At 40.5% G+C, this 20633-nt stretch overlaps 1 protein-coding gene across 1 annotated transcript in view; it reads right to left on the bottom strand.

Annotated features, from left to right (window-relative positions):
* The window catches only part of kifap3a (kinesin-associated protein 3a), a 221256-nt gene that overhangs the window by 21793 nt on the left and 178830 nt on the right, over window positions 1–20633 (bottom strand). Inside the window, exon 19 of the mRNA XM_087990739.1 lies at window positions 18755–18851. Coding sequence (XP_087846865.1) covers window positions 18755–18851 — 97 coding nt within the window. The remainder of the gene's footprint in view (window positions 1–18754; window positions 18852–20633) is intronic.

Here is a 20633-nt window from a genome sequence, read left to right as displayed (position 1 = left end):
TTCTATTGCTTTAATTACCCTCCTCTCTGGACTCTTCTAGACATTTTAGAAATTGATAAGAAAATCTTAGTCTGATGTCCATTGATTTTACTTCATTTTAAAACTATTCTGATATACTAATGCAATCTGATTAATAAAATGGACATAGCAAAGTTAAATTTTGTTTTTGCAAATTCAGAATTACAGCTTATTTAAATTTTTTAATCACTCTTCAAATGAAAAATTACAATGGAAACCTTTATGATCATTTAGGTCAATACTGAACCACAACTGAACTAATGACTGCACATAAAATAAGACTTTAAACAAAACTGCGCTTTGGCCATTGTAAGCTTGGTTTTCCTTCCAGGAAGTTTCTGGCCCTTTACTCATTCACTAAACCATGTCTTTGATCTCTTTTGCTTGTCAGTTCTCAGGTTACACAGTCTTTTCAAAACGCAGTAAATATCAAGCGGTTAGCTGGTAATTCTATTCATTTTTTAAAAAAATTCCTTTCAAATGAGCACATGCTGTTAAGGATTCAACTGCCAGCTGTATATTTCTTAAGGAAATGCAATTGCAATTCTTGAAGCATGGATTAGTTTAGCCTGCAACCTTATTAGAGAATTTGGGTCTGTTGTTAAAGAGAAAATCATCTAATTTGCATAGACATGTTCACATCAGCTTATTATCCAATGATAAGCAGTTATAATATATTAAAAGTAGAATAATTTGGCAGCTGAACAGCACCACACTGGACTCCCAACTGGGGAACTGTTGATTCAAGAAGAATGTGGTAGCATTATACGTGAAGTTTCTCATAATAAAAGTATAGAATTCAATTCTTACAATTAGTGGACGACTTGAATTACTTTTACAAAGAAAAGTTCACCTGCAAGATATGGCTGTGGCAAGGTTATCTACCAACTTTACTTCACATATTTTTAAAACTATTAAATACTCCATTGATATTTTTGCATAATATATTAAAAATATTTTCTCTTCTATGTTCAAAATTATCCATCCCTCAACTGTTATGTTTCCAACACATTTTAAAGTTTTGAGTGATTTACTTCAAATTTACACAGACCGAATGTGCAACTTAAGGATTTTGTTTTTTGTTCTAGCCTAATCACATTTAACATCAATTTTTAAACAATGTCAACATTTCATGCAGAAAGACTTACTCTTATAGAGTGAGAAACAAAATCATAAAATTATTTATAAAGAACAGGATTTTGTTACATACGCAGAGAAGAAACCTTATAGCAAATGTTTACAAAGCCAGACAAATCAGCAGGATAGGATATTTGTTGGCTTACGGCCACAAGAAAGCAAGGAAAAGCTTAAAAAAAACTCCACCAAATCCAATCCTTTCGCAGACAATCTACAAACATTGTTTAAGCTCTAATGTTAAGTCAACTGATCCCAAAAGCATCAAACAAACTTTCAGAATATTTATCTATCCTCACATTGTCACAAAATAACTCCCAATTCGCTGCAGAAACAATTCTCCCAAGTTAACCTCAATGTTTAATAGCTCACTGTTCTCTTTCCTCAAAAGCACAGCATCATTTCCTGTTGCAAATTTAGTCTTCAAAGTCCAAACACTTTCCCAACATACATCTATTCCAATTATTTTTGTGGTAGTTATGGTCAGTAGTTGGTTAAAGGTGAAATGGTACATGCTTAGACGCTGGGGAATCTTTACATCTTTCAAGGTGCTTAAAATATGGGCTTGAGAAGAAAGCGGAATGCTATGTGCAGACCATGCCAAACTGCTGCAGACATTGGCTTTCAGAATTCCTGACTGGTGAGCACAGCAAGCAGGGATTCACAAAATATACAAGTGTGTGTGACTAAAAGAGGGTGTTTTTGACCAGACATTTTCTCTGGTTCAGCAGCTGACACCACTTCAATAAGCAAGTTCTTATAGCTATTGTATTTCTTCAAATGACTCATAACTAGGAGTTACAGCAAGCCTAGAGTTGAAACAAACAAAACCTTTGTAAGTACATTTTAGCTTGGCTGCAGTAGGTGCAGTCATGCGATGTTCCTCAACTTCCTCTAATGAATTTAAACTTATTTCCCATTTGGACTAGACAGGCTGGGAATACTTTACAAACGAACAAAGCCTATTTAAATGATTTGGAGATGCCAGTGTTGGACTGGGGTGTACAAAATTAAAAATCACACAACACCAGGTTATAGTCTAACAGGTTTAATTGGAAGCACTAGCTTTCGGAGCGCTGCTCCTTCATCGGGTGGTTGTGGAGTACACAATAGTAAGACACTGAACTTATAGCAAAACTTTACAGTGTGATGTAACTGAAATTATACGTTGAAAAATACCTTGATTGTTTGTTAAGTCTCTCATCTGTGAGAATGACTATGATAGTTTCATTCTTCCATATGTAAATCACAAAACATTTTTTTTTAAAGTTACATTTTCAGGTCAACTGTAGCAATTGGTGTCAGCCCAGATAAGATGTTGAAGGTGTTAGCCCCCTGTGTTGTTGTCTGTGCCATAATGTTTAAACTGATTCTAATCTAAAAAATAAGTAACAGAGTCTTATAGTTTTTGGGCAAAGTACAATGTAACTCTGCAAGTACAAATTCACCCCACAAACATCTATGTCTATGTGTGCATGTGGGTTTCTGTCTGTGGATGTATAGGAGTGTCTGTGTGTGTGTATACCCTGTCACAGGAGGCGCTACAAGACATGTCAGAGTGTGGACATGGATACCACCATTACACGTGGGGACACCTCCCACCATGTACGTGGCAGGTACTCATACAACTCAGCCAACGTTGTCTATCTCATACACTGCAGGCAAGCATGCCCTGAGGCATGGTACATTGGTGTAATCGAGCAGAGGCTACGGCAACGGATGAAATGGGCACTGCACAACAATCACCAGACAGAACTGTTCTCTCCCAGTTGGAGAAAACTTCAGTGGTCCAGGACATTCGACCTCAGACCTTCCGGTGACCATCCTCCAAGGGACAGGCAGCAGCGAAAAGTGGCCGAGCAGAGGCTGATAGCTAAGTTCGGTACCCACAGGGAGAGCCTCAAATGGGACCTTGAGTTTGTCACACTACAGGTGACCACCATTGCACTATATATATATACACACACACACACACACACACACACACACACACACACTCACAGGCTTAGACCCTTTTACACACTCACACACACATATACACACTCTCTCACACAGACAGTCACAACCCCCCCAGACACACACACATACACATATACGCTTGTGAGGTGAATTTGTACTTGCAGAGTTACATTATACTTTGCTCAAAAACTGCATGAATCCATGTAAGACTCTGTTCACTCATTTTTTAGATCAGAATCAGTCTAATCATTATGCACTGACAACAGAACACAGGGGGCTAACACTTTCAACATCTTTTCTGTGCTGACACCAATTGTTAGTTAACCTGAGAATGTAACTTTTAAAAAAGTTTTGTGATTTACATATGGAAGAAGTGAAACTATCAGTCATTCTCACAGATGAGAGACTTAACAAACCATCAAGGTATTCTTCAATGTATAATTTCAGTTATATCACACTGTAAAGTTTTGCTATAAATTCTGTGTATCAGTATTGTGTACTCCACAACCACCCGATGAAGGAGCAGCGCTCCGAAAGCTAGTGCTTCCGATTAAACCTGTTGGGACTATAACCTGATGTTGTGTGATTTTTAACTATTCAAATGTCTGCACTTCAAAGACAGCTATCTGACACAAGATGCTTGCATAGGCTTTTGAATGCAATAGCATTGTAATTTCTTTGGATTCCTAAATCAGACGTGTCAATAATTTAGGGCTTTGCAAATTAAAATTAAGATGCCTGGTTTCACGAGTCAAGCTGTTTTGGTTTTAAACACTAGGTCTTAGGACAGAAAAATTTAAATATAACAAAATAGCCACAACAGAAAAGCTTGGTTTACTGCAACTTCTGTAACTTGCTTTATTTAACTCACCATGGTCAGGGAACATTAGGTAACCTCCGTCAGGTATTTTTGGAGTTCTGCAAAACTATCCAATGACAATACAAAACCTTGGACTTCAGCTAAAAGTAAAATTCATACCATTTTCTCTCCACAATTTTTATTTAACTCATTCTCAGCATGTAGATGGAGGCTATATTGAGCATTCTTCCAGGCCAGTTGCAGTCATTGGGGTTAAAATTATCCCAAGTAACATTCAGAATTTTGATAAAAGCAAAATACTGCAGATGTTGGAAATCTGAAACAGACAAAATTCTAGAGAAGCTTAGCAGATCTGGAGAGAGAAGCAGAGTAAGTATTTTGAGTCCAGTATGATTCTTCTTCAGAACTGGGAGAATCAAATGGAATCCTTGCACGAAGCATGATAGTTGAGATCCCAGTCTTGGAATGTCATGCTGGACTCTGTTTAATTCTGTTTCCCACTCTATGGATAGTACCAAACTGCTGTTTCTATAAATATATAAAATGAAGAAGAGTGGCTAAAGTAATTGTGGGTCCTTCAGAGGATGAGAAGGGGGCAGTTAGTTATGGGATATGATAAAATGGCTGAGGCACTGAACAGGAACTTTGCATTGGTCTTCACAGTGAAAGATGCTAATAATATGCCAGTAAGTGACAAAGGCACGTAGGTAGGTGAGGACCTGGAAACAATTATTATTATGGAAGAGCTAGTGTTGGATAAGCTAATGGAGCTAAAGATAGATAAGTCTCCTGGCCCTGATGGAATGCATCCCAGGGTACTAAAAGAAATGGCAGGAAAAATAGAAGGCAGTAATTTTCCAAAATTCGCTGGACCCTGTGGCAGTCCCAGCAGATTGGAAAATAGCAAATGTGACACCACTGTTTAAAAACAGAAGTAGATAAAAATTGGGGAATAATAGACCAGTGAGCTAAACATCTGTAGTGGGGAAGATGCTGGAGTCTGTCATCCAGGAAGGAATAGCAGGGCATCGCGAAAAAAATTGTCCCATTGTATAGATGCAGCATGGGTTCATGAAGGGTAGGTTACGCTTCATAAATCTTTTGGAATTCTATGAAGACATTTAAAGTAAGGTGGACAACAGGGACCCAGTGGATGTAGTGTACCTAGATTTCCAAAAGGCCCTTGACAAAGTGCCACACATGAGGCTGCTGCATAAGTTAAGAATGCATGGTGTTAGGGGTAGATTATTAGTGTGGATAGAGGATTAGTCGACTGACAGGAAGCAAAGAGTGAGGATAAATGAGTGCTATTCTGGCTGTCAATCAGTGACTAGTGGTGTGTCTTAGGGATCGGTGTTAGGACCAAAGTTATTTACAATTTATATAGATGATTTGGAGTTGGGGACAACATGTACGGTGTCAAAACTTGCTGATGACACTAAGATGAGTGGCAGAGGAAAGTGCAGAGGACTGTGAAACTTTGCAGAGCAACATAGATACATTGAGTGAGCAGGCAAAGGTCTGGCAGATGGAATACAATGTTCGTAAATGTGAAGTTACACATTTTGGGAGGAGTAACAGCAAAATTGATTTCTACTTAAATGGTAAAAGGTTGCAGCATACTGATTTGCAGTAGGACCTGGGTGCCCTTGTGCATAAATCACAGAAGGTTGGTCTGCGGGAACAACAGTAATTAGGAAAGCAAATGGAACTTTGTCCTTCATTGCGAAAAGGGTTGAGTTTAAAAGCAGAGAAGTAATGTTCAGCTGTACAAGGTGCTAGTGAGGCCACACATGGACTACTGTGCGCAGATTTAGTCTCCTTACTTGAGTAGGGATGTACTGCCACTGGAGGGTGTGCAGAGGAGGTTCATTAGATTGATTCCAGAGTTGAGGGGATTGGCTTATGAGGAGAAGCTGAGTAGATTGGGATTATATTCATTGGAATTTAGAAGAATAAGGGAAGATCTTACAGAAACATATAAAATTATGAAGGGAATCAATAAAATAGATGGTAGATGAAACTAGGACAAGAAGGCATGGCCTCAAGATTAGAGGAAGCAGGTTTAGAACTGAGCTGAGAAGGAACTTCTTCACCCAGAGGGCTAATAATCTATAGAATTCCTTACCCAGGGAAGTAGTTGACGCTACTTCAGTAATCACTTTTAAAGCTAAGGTAGATACCTTTTTGAAAAAAAAAAGGAATTAAGGGATGTGGTGAAAATGCAGGTAAGTGGAGCTGAGTCCATGAAAAGATAAGCCACGATCTTATTGAGTGGCGAAGCAGGCCCGAAGGACCGGACAGCCTACTCCTGCTCCTTGTTCTTATGTTCTGAGTTTCTCCAGAATTTTCTGTGTTTGAAACAGAATTTTACCAACTTATGAGGAGAAATGGTAATACCTTCACATCACAGGAAAGTATGGTACGGATGAGCTCCTGCCTAGGTGCTTGATGCATTTTTGAGATCAAATCATTTTTGCTTTGGAACTGAAGACAAATAGATTGCTCGAGTGGAATAGGGGAAGCTCTTTAGTATTAACACTAATACCTACATTTCAATATTACTTTTAAAATATTGTGATATCTCAATTGGACTTGTCCATCACAATAGGATGGTAGCTCAAAAAAAATGAAGCAAAAAAGGTTCCAACAATTAATCAAGTTCAAATCTTTAAAATCATCTTCGTAATACATGCATTTCCTACAATATTATACTCGCTCATAGCCTTTACTCCCGCTAGGGTACTTGACAGTCATTTTCAATTTATATGTAACTCTTAAACAAAGGAAAACAGCCAAAAGTTAAAAGCTCATATTCTTTCTGAATGCCTTCTTGCACAATAAATCAAAGCTGTAAAAAAAAAACTAAGTAATTCACTTGTTATACTGGGCGCATATGGATTGCTTCTACGACTTACAAATAAATTAAGTTCTAAATAGAAAATTGGTCTCAGATTTCTGCACATTTAATTGTGCAAAGAATAAAATGAACATTGTTTTAATTACAAAAATCGGGAATTTTTGTAACGTGTAATCGTATTGTTTAATACCAAACATCTGACATCTTTGTCTCGAAATATAGAATAAGTATAATTGCTTTTTAAAGGTATATAAAACCTGCATAAATCAAATTCTGGATTGTCTTGAAGAAAAAATACAGTTCAACTGGTTTCATATTTGAATTTTCCCAATTTTCCACTTTGTTTTTGTTAGTGTAATAGTAACAAGTTACATTACAAACTAAATAACAATTTATTTTCTTACTTACAATATCAACATTTTCTAATTCGTAGAAAATTGTAACAAAAACTTTGTAATCTTAAGGCAACAGAACTTGACAATACTTGAAGGGAACAGTTTCCCATCTCAGTGAACATGAACCTTTCAGGACATGCTGAGAATACCTCATAAGACATGTGCTCAAACAGAAACAACAGGCTCCATTCTAGCAGAGTTTTAAAAGCAGTCCTAGTTCACATTCAGTTTCTCTGCAGGAAACAGTGCAGTGTTGAGAGCAGTGAAAGCTTAACAAGATTATCAATGTATAAGGAAAGGGTTAACAAAGTAGAAACTGGATGGATATGTTACTTGCTAATTAGAAAGTGAGATTTACTATAAACCGACCGACTCCCACAGCTACCTCGACTCCACCTCCTCCCCACTCTGTCCCCTGTAAAAACGCCATCCAATTTCCCAATTCCTTCGTCTCCGCCGCATCTGCTCCCAGGAGGACCAGTTCCAATACCGAACAACCTAGATGGCCTCCTTCAAAGACCGCAATTTCCCCCCAGACGTGGTCGACGATGCTCTCCACCGCAGCTCCTCTGCCCTTGAGCCCCGCCCTCCAATCGCCACCAGGACAGAACCCCACTGGTCCTCACCTACCACCTCACCAACCTCCATGTACATCGTATCATCCGTCGTCATTTCCGCCACCTCCAAACGGACCCCACCACCAGGGATATATTTCCCTCCCCTCCCCTATCAGCGTTCCGAAAAGACCACTCCCTCCATGACTCCCTCGCCAGGTCCACACCCCCCACCAACCCAACCTCCACTCCCGGCACCTTCCCCTGCAACCGCAAGAAAAGCAAAACCTGCGCCCACACCTCCTCCCTTACTTCCCTCCAAGGCCCCAAGGGATCCTTCCATATCTGCCACAAATTCACCTGCACCTCCACACACATTTACTGCATCCCTGCACCCGATGTGGCCTTCTCTATATTGGGGAGACAGGCCACCTACTTGCGGAACGTTTCAGAGAACACCTCTGGGACACCCGGACCAACCAATCCAACCACCCCGTGGCTCAACACTTCAACTCCCCCTCCCACTCCACCAAGGACATGCAAGTCCTTGGACTCCTCCATCGCCAGACCATAGCAGCACGATGGCTGGAGGAAGAGAGCCTCATCTTCCGCCTAGGAACCCTCCAACCACAAGGGATGAACTCAGATTTCTCCAGCTTCCTCATTTCCCCTCCCCCCACCTTGTCTCAGTCCCAACCCTCGAACTCAGCACCACCTTCCTAACCTGCAATCTTCTTCCTGATCTCTCCATCCCCACCCCCACTCCGGCCTATCACCCTCACCTTATCACCCTCACCTTAACCTCCTTCCACCTATCACATTTCCAACACCCCTCCCCCAAGTCCCTCCTCCCTACCTTTTATCTTAGCCTGCTTGGCACACTTTCCTCATTCCTGAAGAAGGACTCATGCCTGAAACGTCGATTCTCCTGCTCCTTGGATGCTGCCTGACCTGCTGCGCTTTTCCAGCAACACATTTTCAGCTCTGATCTCCAGCATCTGCAGACCTCACTTTCTCTTTGAAGTCACTCCTCAGCCTCCCATGCTCCAGCCCCAGAATTAGCCCAACCTATTCAGCTTCTGCCTGCACTTCAAACACTCCAATCCTGGCAACATCCCTGCAAGTCTTTTCTGAACCCTCTCAAGTTTTACAACATCCTTCCTATAGCAGGGAGACCAGAATTACACACAGTATTCCAAAAGTGTTCTCACCAATGTCCTGTACAGATGCAACATGACATACTACCTCCTACACTCAATGCACTGACCAATAAACAAAAGCATACCAAATGCCTTCTCCACTTCCTATCTACCTGTCACTCCACTTTCAAGGAGCTATGAATTTGCACTCTAAGGTCTCTTGGTTCAGCAACACTCCCAAGGACCTTACCATTCAGTGTATAAGTCCTGCCCTGATTTATCTTTCCAAAGTGCAGCACCTCACATTTATCTAAATTACACTCCATCTGCCACTCCTTGGTCCATTGGCCCATCTTATCTAGATCCCATTGTACTTTGAGATAAACTCCTTTACTGTCCATTACACCTCCAATTTTGGTGTCATCTGCAAACTTCCTAACCATACCTTTTTTCACATCTAAATCATTTATATAAATGACGAAAAGTAGTGGACCCAGCACCGATCCTTGTGGAACACCACTAGTCACAGGCCTCCAGTCTGAACAGCAACCCTCCAGTACTACCCTCTGTTCCCACCCCTCTTTGAGCCAGTTCTGTATCCAAATGGCTAGTTCTTCCTTTATTCCATGTGATCTAACCTTGCTAACCAGTTTACCATGAGGAACATTGTCAAACGCCTTACTGAAGCCCATATAGATCACATCTACCACTTTGTCCTCATCGATCCTTTCTGTTGCTTCTTCAAATGACTCAATCAAGTTAGAGACACAATTTCCCATGCACAAAGCCATGTTGACTATCCCCAGTCTTTGCATTTCCAAATACATGTAAATCCCATCCCCCAGGATTCCCTCCAACAACTTGCCCACCACTGATGTCACCAGTCTGTAGTTCCCTGGATTTTCCTTACCACCTTTCTTAAATAGTGGCACACCATATTAGCCAACCTCCAATTTTCTGGCACCTCGCCCGTGGCTATCGATGATACAAATATCTCAGCAAGGGGCCTAGCAATCACTTCCCTAGCTTCCACAGAGGTCTCGGGGATTCATCTACCTTTATGCATTTTAAGATGTCCAGCACCACCTGCTCTGTACTATGGACATTTTTTAAGATATTGCAATTTATTTCCCCACATTCTCTATCTTCCATATCCTTCTCCACAGTAAACCCTGATGCAGGATATTTGTTTAGTATCTCCCCTGTTTCCTGTGGTTCCACAACAAGGCAGTCTTACTGATCTTTAAAGGGGCCTAATCTCTCCCTAATTACTCTTTTGTTTTAAAGTATTTGTAGAATCCCTTCGGATTCTCCTTAACCTTATTTGCCATAGCTGTCTCATGTCTCCTTTTCACACTCCTGATTTCCCTCTTAAGTATACTCCTACTGCCTTTATACTCTTCTAGAAATTCACTCAATCCCTGCTGTCTATACCTGACATATGCTCTCTTCTTATTCTTGACCAAAACCTAATTTTTTCTCGTCATCCAGCATTCACTTTCACCCTAACAGGAACATACTGCCTCTGGACTCTCTATATCTCATTTTTGAAGGCTTCCCATTTTCCAGCCATCCATTTAAAAGTGAACATCCACCCACAAACAATTTTTCAAAGTTGGAAACAAAAATTAAGCTGCAATCACTTTTGATACCGTTATGGATGCACAATTCTAGTACAAGATAAATGACATAAGGCTTAAAAAATTGTACATGATGAATAATAATTTGCATTCTTATAGCAGCTTGAACACAATAAAGATCTAAGTTGCTTCATAAGGGTATTTTCAAGTAAAATTTGACATCAAGATAAGTCAGCAATATTAGCGAAGATGGTCAAACGTTTAGTCTCAACTGTAAGTCTTCAGGAGCATTTTAAAGTAGAAAAGTGAGATACAGAAGGGGAAAGATATAAAGAGGGAATTCCAGAGATTAAATTCTAGACAAATCAAAGAATAGTGTGTTATGGTGATATGATTAAAATTCAGAATACTCAAGAGGTCAAAATTAGAGATGCGCAGATATTTAAAGTGTTTTGAAGTTTTTAAATAACTCTGCTGCCATTTAACTCTTAGTTTTAATATTTATTTACTGTTACATTAAGACAAATTGAGTTATTACCAACTGCCTTGGTTATTACCAATAGTGTTGCTCCCAATACAGTTTGCTTCTGAAACTTCCATGAATAAGCACTTTAAATAGTTTCAGAAATTGCCATTTATACCTGAAATGGATAAAATAATCATTCAGAAGATGCAAGCAATCCTTTGGATTTCTGGGTAATCAGATTAAGAGTAAGGTGTTAAGAGTATATTTTTTCTTCCTATTTTCTCAATCTCTCTCAATGGTTTGATTCTTGCCTGAGACATACTCCACAAGTATCAGCAGCCTCCAAAAACTGCCAAGTTGTCAGATTGCTATTCTTCAGGTTTGAGCACAGATCAGTGTTTTTCAAATTTTTGAAGAAAAGTTTTCAACAGAAAAGTAATGGCAGAATATCTATCCAAATAATAACATAAAATACTTGGAATATCTGTATAAAGTTGTATTTTGGCGCTTGCTCTTTAGTTTAAATACTTTGATAATGAATAAAATAAGGCTACACTCAAGTGTATCACAACCATTATAACTGCAGATCTACGAGGTGATTATTCTGTCACTATGCGAGTTCCTCCATGCATGCTAGACGAAGGGACCTGTCCACTCTGCGCCACAACACTTGGTAGCTGCATTTTACTGTCGAGTGTGTGGTGCTGGAAAAGCATAGCCGGCCAGGCAGCATCCAAAGAGCAGGAGAATGGACGTTTCGGGCATAAGTTCTTTGTCAGGAATGAGGCTTATGGACCAGGGTGCTGAGAAATAAATGGTGGGAGTTGGGGGGGGGGGGGGGGGGGGGGGGGGGGATGCTGGGGGAAGGTAGCTGAGAATGAAATAGGTAGATGAATGTGGGGGTGAAGGTGATATCACGTGTTGAATTCATTGATTTGGGAGCAGAGGGGGTTGAAGGTGAGGCCTTTGCTAAGGACTGATTGGTTGTTCATTTCATTCCCTACTCAAGGTCCAAGCCCACTTCTACCCTCCCGTCCTTTGTGTGCTTAAGCTATTTCTCAGGCCCCTTGGTAATTCTTTACTGACTTTGTTTGAGATCCACTGACCAAAATATCAACAAGCTTTAAAAATTGTAGTTTCTCATCGGTACTCTGCCCCTTTTAAAAGTTTGGTTTTGGATGTGGGCATTGTTAGCAAGCTGAGTATTTATTACTGAAATCCTAACTGCCATTAAGTGTTGGTGAGCCAAATTGGCTCTTTAGAGGGTGGGCTAGAAAAGTCATTTGGGGAAACAAGGAAACAGCAACAAGTTTGAAAAAGTATTTTGTATCTGTCTTCACTACAGAAGACAAAAAATATCAAATAAGAGATTAACCAGTGTTATGGTAACTCCAAGTAAAATGGAAGAAGAAAGAAGAGGGAGTGTTGATGGTTTTTGGAAGCAGGCAGGAAAGCGTAGTTGAAATCACAATCAGATCAGCCATGGTCTCACTGAATGGTGAAACAGGCTCAAGGGGCTAAAAGGCTAATTAGTGCTTCTAATTCTTACACACTTGTGTTAGATTATAACAAATCATGAAGAGCTCACGAAAAACATGTATTTTTCATAAAATAAAATGAAGATTTCCAAGTATGTTAACCTATAAACGATGCATGAACAAGCACAAACAAGGACAACTGTCTAAATAATTTACACAAATTTCTCAAATTATTAATTGCAAGCTTACTTATCATGCCTATTTCTATGGCTTTTTCCCACTAATTTGCTGTATGGCAATAATTTTAGTTTGAACAAATGGAGACCCTTTAGTAAATACAATTATATTTCATAAAGATCCCAGTACTCCCAGGCGCTTAATAAAAGGTAATACATTGCATTCTTTGTTGCAGTCTGGTTGAGTAATATTTCTCAATAGATTGATGCTATTGATAAAAATTTCGGTCTGATAACTGAGGTTCACCTTACCCTGCACATGTTGCAGAGCAGACAAAATAAGCGATAGCACTCAACCAATGGCTTATCCTTGAAATTATATTGCAATAATGTTACTGAACAAAATTCCCAGATCTCACGTAATGGCAAGTTCACCAAACTTAGCTGTTCTGGGAAATTATAGAGAGATATATCTAATAAATAATTTGTAAATGCTAGTAAGAATAAATATTATTATATTACTTAATGGCTCAGATGATCTTTATTTTGATTAACAAAAGAATATTGGAAATAGACAAGAAAGTGGAGTTAAGGCTGCAACAAGGTCAACAATGATCTTTTTAAATAATGCAGCAGGCTCAATGGGCCAGCACAGTAGCCAACTTGCACACAGTAAGGTTGAGGCTGCGCGGTGGCTTAGCACTGCTGCCTCACAGCGCCAGGGCCCAGGTTTGATTCCAGCCTTGGGCAACTAGCTGTGTGGAGTTTGCACATTTTCCTTGTGTCAACATGGGTTTCCTCCGGGTGCTCTAGTTTCCTCCCACAGTCCAAAGATGTGCAGGTCAGGTGAATTGGCCATGCTAAATTGCCCATAGTTTTAGATGCATTAGTCAGAGGGAAATGGGTCTGGGTGGGTTACTCTTCGGAGGGTCGGTGTGAACGTTTTGGGCCAAATGGCCTGTTCCACACTGTAGGGAATCTAATCTAAACTTGTCTTGTCACACTCTCAAAGAACTCAATAAGGCTTGTGAGGCATGACCTGCCCCTCACAAAGCCATGCTGACTATCAATCTATGTCTTTCCAAATAGTTATAAATCCTTTCTCTCAGAATCCTTTCCAGTATCTTGCTTACCACAGATGTAAGACTGACTGGTCTGTAATTCCCAGGGATTTCCCTATTCCCTGTCTTGAACAGAAGAACAACACTTGCCTCCCTCTGGTATAAAGGTACAAAGTGAGGATGAAAAGGTCATCACCAGTGGTGCAGCAATCTCATTCACCACTCCCCATAGTAACCTTGGGTATATCTGGTCCGGCCCTGGGGACTTATCTACCTTGATACTAGCCAGAATTTCCAGCACATCCACTTCCTTAATATCAATCTGTTCAAGCCTAATTATCCAGTCAACGATGTTCTATCAACAAGGTCCCTCTCTCCAGTGAATACTGATGCAAAAAACTCAATTTGGGCCACTGCCACCAAAATGCTCCCTGAGAGTTTTGACACCTGGCCTGGCTCGTTGCTGAGCACAAAATCCAATATGGCCTCCTTCCAAGATGGCCTATCTACATATTGATTCTAGATTAGAGTGGTGCTGAAAAAGCACAGCAGTTCAGGCAGCATCCAAGGAGCAGGAAAATCGACATTTCGGGCAAAAGCCCTTCATCAGGAATAGAGGTAGAGTGCCTGCAGGGTGGAGAGATAAATGAGAGGAGGGTGGGGCTGGGGAGAAAGTAGCACAGAGTACAATAGGTGAATGGGGGTGGGGATGAAGGTGATAGGTCAGAGAGGAGGGTGGAGTGAATAGGTAGAAAGGAAGATATGCAGGTAGGACAAGTCATGGGGACAGTGCTCTGCTGGAAATTTGGGTAAGGTGGGGGAAGGGGAAATGAGGAAACTGGTGAAGTCCACATTGATGCCCTGGGGTTGAAGTGTTCCGAGGCAGAAGATGAGGCGTTTTTCCTCCAGGCGTCGGGTGGTGAGGGAGCGGCGGTGAAGGAGGCCCAGGACCTCTATGTCCTTGGCAGAGTGGGAGGGGGTGTTGAAATGTTGGGCCACAGGGCGGTGTGGTTGATCGGTGCGGCTATCCCAGAGATGCTCCCTAAAGCGCTCTGCTAGGAGGCGTCCAGTCTCCCCAATGTAGAGGAGACCACATCGGGAGCAATGGTTATAATAAATGATATTGGTGGATGTGCAGGTAAAACTTTGATGGATGTGGAAGGCTCCTTTGGGAGGATTTGTGGGCGCAGGTTTTGCAATTCCTGCGGTGGCAGGGGAAGGTGCCAGGACGGGAGGGTGGGTTGTTGGCGGGTGTGGACCTGACGAGGGAGTCACGGAGGGAGTGGTCTTTTCGGAACGCTGATAGGGGAGGGGAGGGAAATATATCCCTGGTGGTGGGGTCCGTTTGGAGGTGGCGGAAATCCCTCGAACTCAGCACCGCCTTCCTAACCTGCAATCTTCTTCCTGACCTCTCCGCCCCCACCCCACTCCGGCCCATCACCCTCACCTTGACCTCCTTCCACCTATCGCATTTCCAACGCCCCTCCCCCAAGTCCCTCCTCCCTACCTTTTATCTTAGCCTGCTGGACACACTTTGCTCATTCCTGAAGAAGGGCTTATGCCCAAAACGTCGATTCTCCTGTTCCTTGGATGCTGCCTGACCTGCTGCGCTTTTCCAGCAACACATTTTCAGCTCTGATCTCCAGCATCTGCAGTCTTCACTTTCTACATCAAAATTTTTGCCCACCCACTCACCCAATAGTCTGTATCCTTGGTATGTCATCTTCAAAACAATCATTCCAACCTATCTTGGTGTTCACCTCCAAATATAGCTAACATGCCTACAATCCCCTCATTAATATCAATTGTAAAAAGTTCAGCACCCAGCAGAGATCCCTGCAAGACCCCATTCATCACATCCTACCAATCTAAAAAAGAGCCATTATGCATACTATAATTTTCTGCCAGCCATCTGACACTTATCCATATTAGAATGTCACCCCCTTCAAGTGCGAGACTTGTACAATAATCTTTTATATTGGAACCATGTTAAACAGCTGCTAGAAATCAAATTACAGACTTTACCACTGCTTCTCTACTGATCCACCACTCTGCCTTATATCTCCATTCACTTCAGCTAGTTCAGCTTTCATACCCAAAAAACATCCACTTAAACTTAAAATATAAGATTTAAACCCACTCTTTGCCCTTTCAAGCTGAATGTAAATTCAATTATATTATGGTCAATGCCACAGAAAAGTTCCTGAAGACATTAATTCTGCCAATTATCAATAATAGGTCTTGAATAGCCTGATCCCCTGTTGGTTCCAGAACTTGCAGCTTTAAGAAACTCTCTCAAAAGCATTCTATGAATTCCTCAACAAAGTTATAATTACCATGCTGATTTTTCCAGTTCATATGTAGATTAAAATCATCTGTGATTACTACCATTCTTTTATCAAAAACATCCAATATTTCTTCTTACATACTTCTTGCCACTTGTGTTTACTGTTTGGGATTATCTGGATAAATTTTTACCCCCACACTATTCCTCATCTCCACCCAAACCAATTCTACATCCTGAACTGAAGTCACCTCTAACAATTGCACAGATATCACCTTTGATTAAGAGTGCTACCTGTCCATCTTTACCTATCTTCCTATGCATCTTGAATACCATATGCCCCAAAATTACCAGAATTTAGTCCTCATCATCCTACGGTCATGTTTCCATAATTGCTATCAGATCATATTTAATAATTTCAAATGTCTACTTCACAATTCATCGAATGTTCATAGGTAGCATCATCCAAACCAACAACACTAGCATCTACAGGGACAACAGCAGCAAATACATGCGATCTGACTTGGAAGTGTATCTTTGTTCCTTCAGTATTGCGAGGTCAAACTCTTGGAACGCTCGCCCTAACAGCACAGTGTCTATCTGAACTAAATGGATTGCAGCGGTTCAAGGCGGCAGTGCACCGGCACATTCTCAAGAGTAACAAGGGATGGGCATTAAATACTGGTCCAGCCAGATTTTTAAAAATGTATTCAGATACAGTTTGATTTTTTTTTAAGCACCATTTTGTAGCATCTCGTCTTGACAGCTAATATCTTCTTAGATTCTCTCTTTCAGCCAAATTCTGACCTTCATTTTCTATGAGTATTTTTCTCTCTTGCCTCCACTCTATCACTTGATTTATTATATATCTCTGCATGTCACTCACTGGCAAATGCACAGTCCCAGGCCCTGTGGCAATAAGGACAGCCTGGGAGCCAGGAGGCCCTCTGCCTCTCCTCCATGTTCCTCCCAGCTCAGAGGTCCTCCTTGTCATGCTCGCCACCCCCACCACCTTTTCCCCGGGTCCTCCTGATCTCTCCACCTTATCCAATCCTTATCCATCCCCTTCTAGTCACATCTCAGTGCTCATATGCAATTCAATCCCATGCATGCATTGTATGTCAGCAAACACAGTCTTGTTATATTTATACAAGTTTGAACCCTCACGCTTTAGTTGAATGCTCTATCTACTTCCATGGTTGTGCAGTTTGTGAGAACACCAGTCCCAGCATTGTTCAGGTATAAACTGCCCTGAAAGTACTAATCTCACTTTTCCCACTTTTAGCGTCAGTCTTCCATCAACTGGGACTCACTTCTCTCACACCAGTCTTTGGGTCACACATTTGCTTTATAATCTTAATCATCCTACATCAATTTGTACACAAATCAGGTATCCTCAAATTTGGCTGCACTTGGAAATTTGTTGCCATCCATTACCAACTCTATGATGTCATACAATGCAATCTTCATCAGCAAAATGAGGACAAATCCTATCTTAGTTAAATCTACAGTCAACCAAGGCTGTGTCAATGAATCAGCTCTCACCTTCACTTTTCTCATGAGATGCAAAACACCTCTACTAAATTGTACAAAAGTGTAAGAATAATACACGAAACAAAGGAAACTGCTCAATCTCCAGAGCCTAAAACTAAAACTTTCTCCAATGTCAGTAATACAACTTCAATAGTTAAATGATATTTGTGTGCATTCACTTAGCCAGCTGAGCATTATTTCATTGTGGATTCCTTTTCTGAAGCATATGAGAAAATAGGCCCTTCAGAAATTGTCAGGAAAATTAACATCCTCTTCCAACCAGCTCCTACAGCAAAACATCTCCCCCAACTGAACTGGATCAATTATGAGATACTGGAAGATATGGACCATTTTCCACATCTTGGGACTTTCCTCTTATACAAAGGAAGAAAGACCACAAAATTCATCATTGCTTCCAATGTAGCAGCTCAAAGTCCAGCCAGTTAAGGAAAATAGAATTTGGGAACCAAAAACTCAAACCTCAGACTAAGATGATCATTTACAGGCAGCAGTCATCAATGTGCTCTTATATACTTCAAGGTTTGAATAATGTGACACCAATCTCATGAAGAAATTCCTTGGAAGTTGGTCATGTGTAGACAACACCCAGCGGTCAACAGAAGTATTTTAGGAATGTCTACAAAGAATTTCTGAAGAAGTCAAACATACAAAATAAACCTAACATATATACATAACAGATGGAAAAGCCTAATTCAAGAGGCATAATGTATTGTAAGACTACCTCAAAATGTGCAGAGGTGAGGTTGGAGTATATGCATAAACCTCCAAACAACCCATCTACCCACTTCTCAAGCACCATCTTCCACACATGATATCTGTTGAACAAGCATTGGACGTTTCAGCTAATTTAGAACCAATCGAACCAGAGTGGGAGCAAGTTATCCTTTAGCAGAAGGAAGTGCACAAAAATCCAAACTCACGGTTTGGTTCTAGAGGTTGTCTGTGAAGCTGAGTAAATTATCCCATGTACTTGACTTAAGCTATTTATTGAACATAATCCTATTGTGTTTCCAACTTTCACTTATGCTGAAGAGAAAAATATTCAAACCTTTAAAATTAACAATTAAGTGCTGAAATACCTTTGTGTTCCAATTTCTGATTCTTATTTCTACAAAGAAGCTGACATGTTATTTCTACAATAATAGAAATAACATTTCTTAAGAAATAGCAAGCATAAACCAACATCTGTATCCTACAGGATAAATTAATTACACAAAATAAATTTGCATCAATTGTGCTCCAGATGATTTTGTAATTTTCTGTAATTTTGTAATACCTGCTAAATGGATGCTGTCCAATCAAGTCACCATTTTGAAATTGGTAGTCACTCAAGAAATCTGGACTAATAGATCCATCAGGAGGTAAGAGTCCATCTACAAACAGAGTTAAAAAATATTCATCATTGACTATAGTTGAGTTTTGTTTTACATCTTCCAAGACTGGTAACTTAATCAAGTCATACATATTGCCACTTTAATGAAATACAAGGACATACTAGAATATATTACCTTTGCCGCCGTGGCGGCACATAATAAGTTTCAAAGGTGAACTATCTTGCAAACAATGAAAGGGGTAGAAGGAAATAATCAGGCAGGAATTAATCATGCTCTTTCGAATATTTCCAGGTTTCATGTTTAATTGGGTCATAATTCTTTGCAGGGTCTCGGCTTTCCTATCATTACCCCATTCTTGTATGGCACTACAGACTTTTGCAGCAGAGTAGCCTGTGCTACTTGGAGTCATAGCTGATACAGCATCAGGCAGAAGCTGGCACTTGCCCAGAGTGATCATAAATAAAATGTATAGAATTGATTGAGCAAAGAAAATCAGAATGTTTTCTGTTTTATAAATAAGTAAAGAGCAAAAGGATAACCCAGGAGCCAGTGGGGCGAGAGCAACCAAAAGGTAACTTCGGTGCAGAGACACAGTGTCCTTAATGAATACTCTGCACTGGTTCCCACTAAAGAAGGATATGAAGTAGGCATTATAGTTCAAGTAGGAGTGAGAAATACTGTTTGAATAAACATCAAAAGGCAGAAACATTATGGTACTGAAGCAGCTTTGTATGGATAAATTATCTGACCAGAATAAAACATATTCCTTGGAAATGTATCTAAATGAGGTAATTGAGCAAACAGCAGAGGTTTTAACCATTGTTCTCTAATTTTTCTCTGGCTCCAGAACATGGTGTCAGAGGATAGGAAGATCACTAACATTATACTACATTATTGGAGTGTTAATTCATATAACTCCAGGCCAGTCAAATTATAGTAAAATAAAAATTCTTAGTATTATTAGTTGAGATGCACAGGTTAATAAAAGACAATAATCATTGATATACTAAGTGAAGACTGTGACAAACTAGTTTGATTGAATTTTTGAAGTAACAAAAAGAGCCAGTGATGGCAGTGATTCGGTCATTCAGTAATCTGCATGAATCTTAGAAGGCTGTTGACAAGGGTTGATGTGGCAGAGTGATTGGTAAATTAAAAGCTCATGAGATCCAAGGGAAAATGGCATATTTAATCCAAAACTGGTTCGGTGACGGGAAGCAAACGGTCACACAAATTGAATATTTTCGATACTGGGAGGCTGTATCCAGAGAAAATCCAGAGACTCACTGTTAAGGTCCCTTGCTATTTGTGGTATTAATCAGTAATGGCATTTGATTCAGTGCCACACAATAGAGTTGTGGGAAAAAAAACATCATTCATGGAATAAAATTAACTATATCAATGTGGAAACAAATTTGGTTGATGAATAGGACACAGAGTAATGATTAATGGGTAGCTTTCAGGCTGGAGGAAGGTTTGGGTATTGAGTGAACACAATACTGACCTACAAGGGTGCATTAGACAAAGGTGGTGTTTTGGGATTGTAAAAATGTGTTGGTGGAGTGGGAGAGGGAGTTAAAGGGTTCAGCCACGGGGCGGTTGGATTGGTTGGTACAGGTGTCCCAGAGGTGTTCTTTGAAACGTTCCGCAAGTAGGCGGCCTGTCTCCCCAATGTAGACAGGCTGCCTACTTGCGGAACATTTCAGAGAATACCTCTGGGACACCCGCACCAACCAACCCAACCGCCCCATGGCTGAACACTTTAACTCCACTCCGCCAAGGACATGCAGGTCCTTGGCCTACTCCATCGCCAGACCATGG

The sequence above is a fragment of the Chiloscyllium plagiosum genome, unplaced genomic scaffold, assembly GCF_037043375.1.
Source record: "Chiloscyllium plagiosum isolate Xiang-an unplaced genomic scaffold, Cpla_swu_hap1 HiC_scaffold_9, whole genome shotgun sequence".
Lineage (NCBI taxonomy): Eukaryota > Metazoa > Chordata > Chondrichthyes > Orectolobiformes > Hemiscylliidae > Chiloscyllium > Chiloscyllium plagiosum.
The sequence above is the reverse complement of the archived record's forward strand: the minus strand, read 5'-3'. Positions and strand labels throughout refer to the sequence as shown.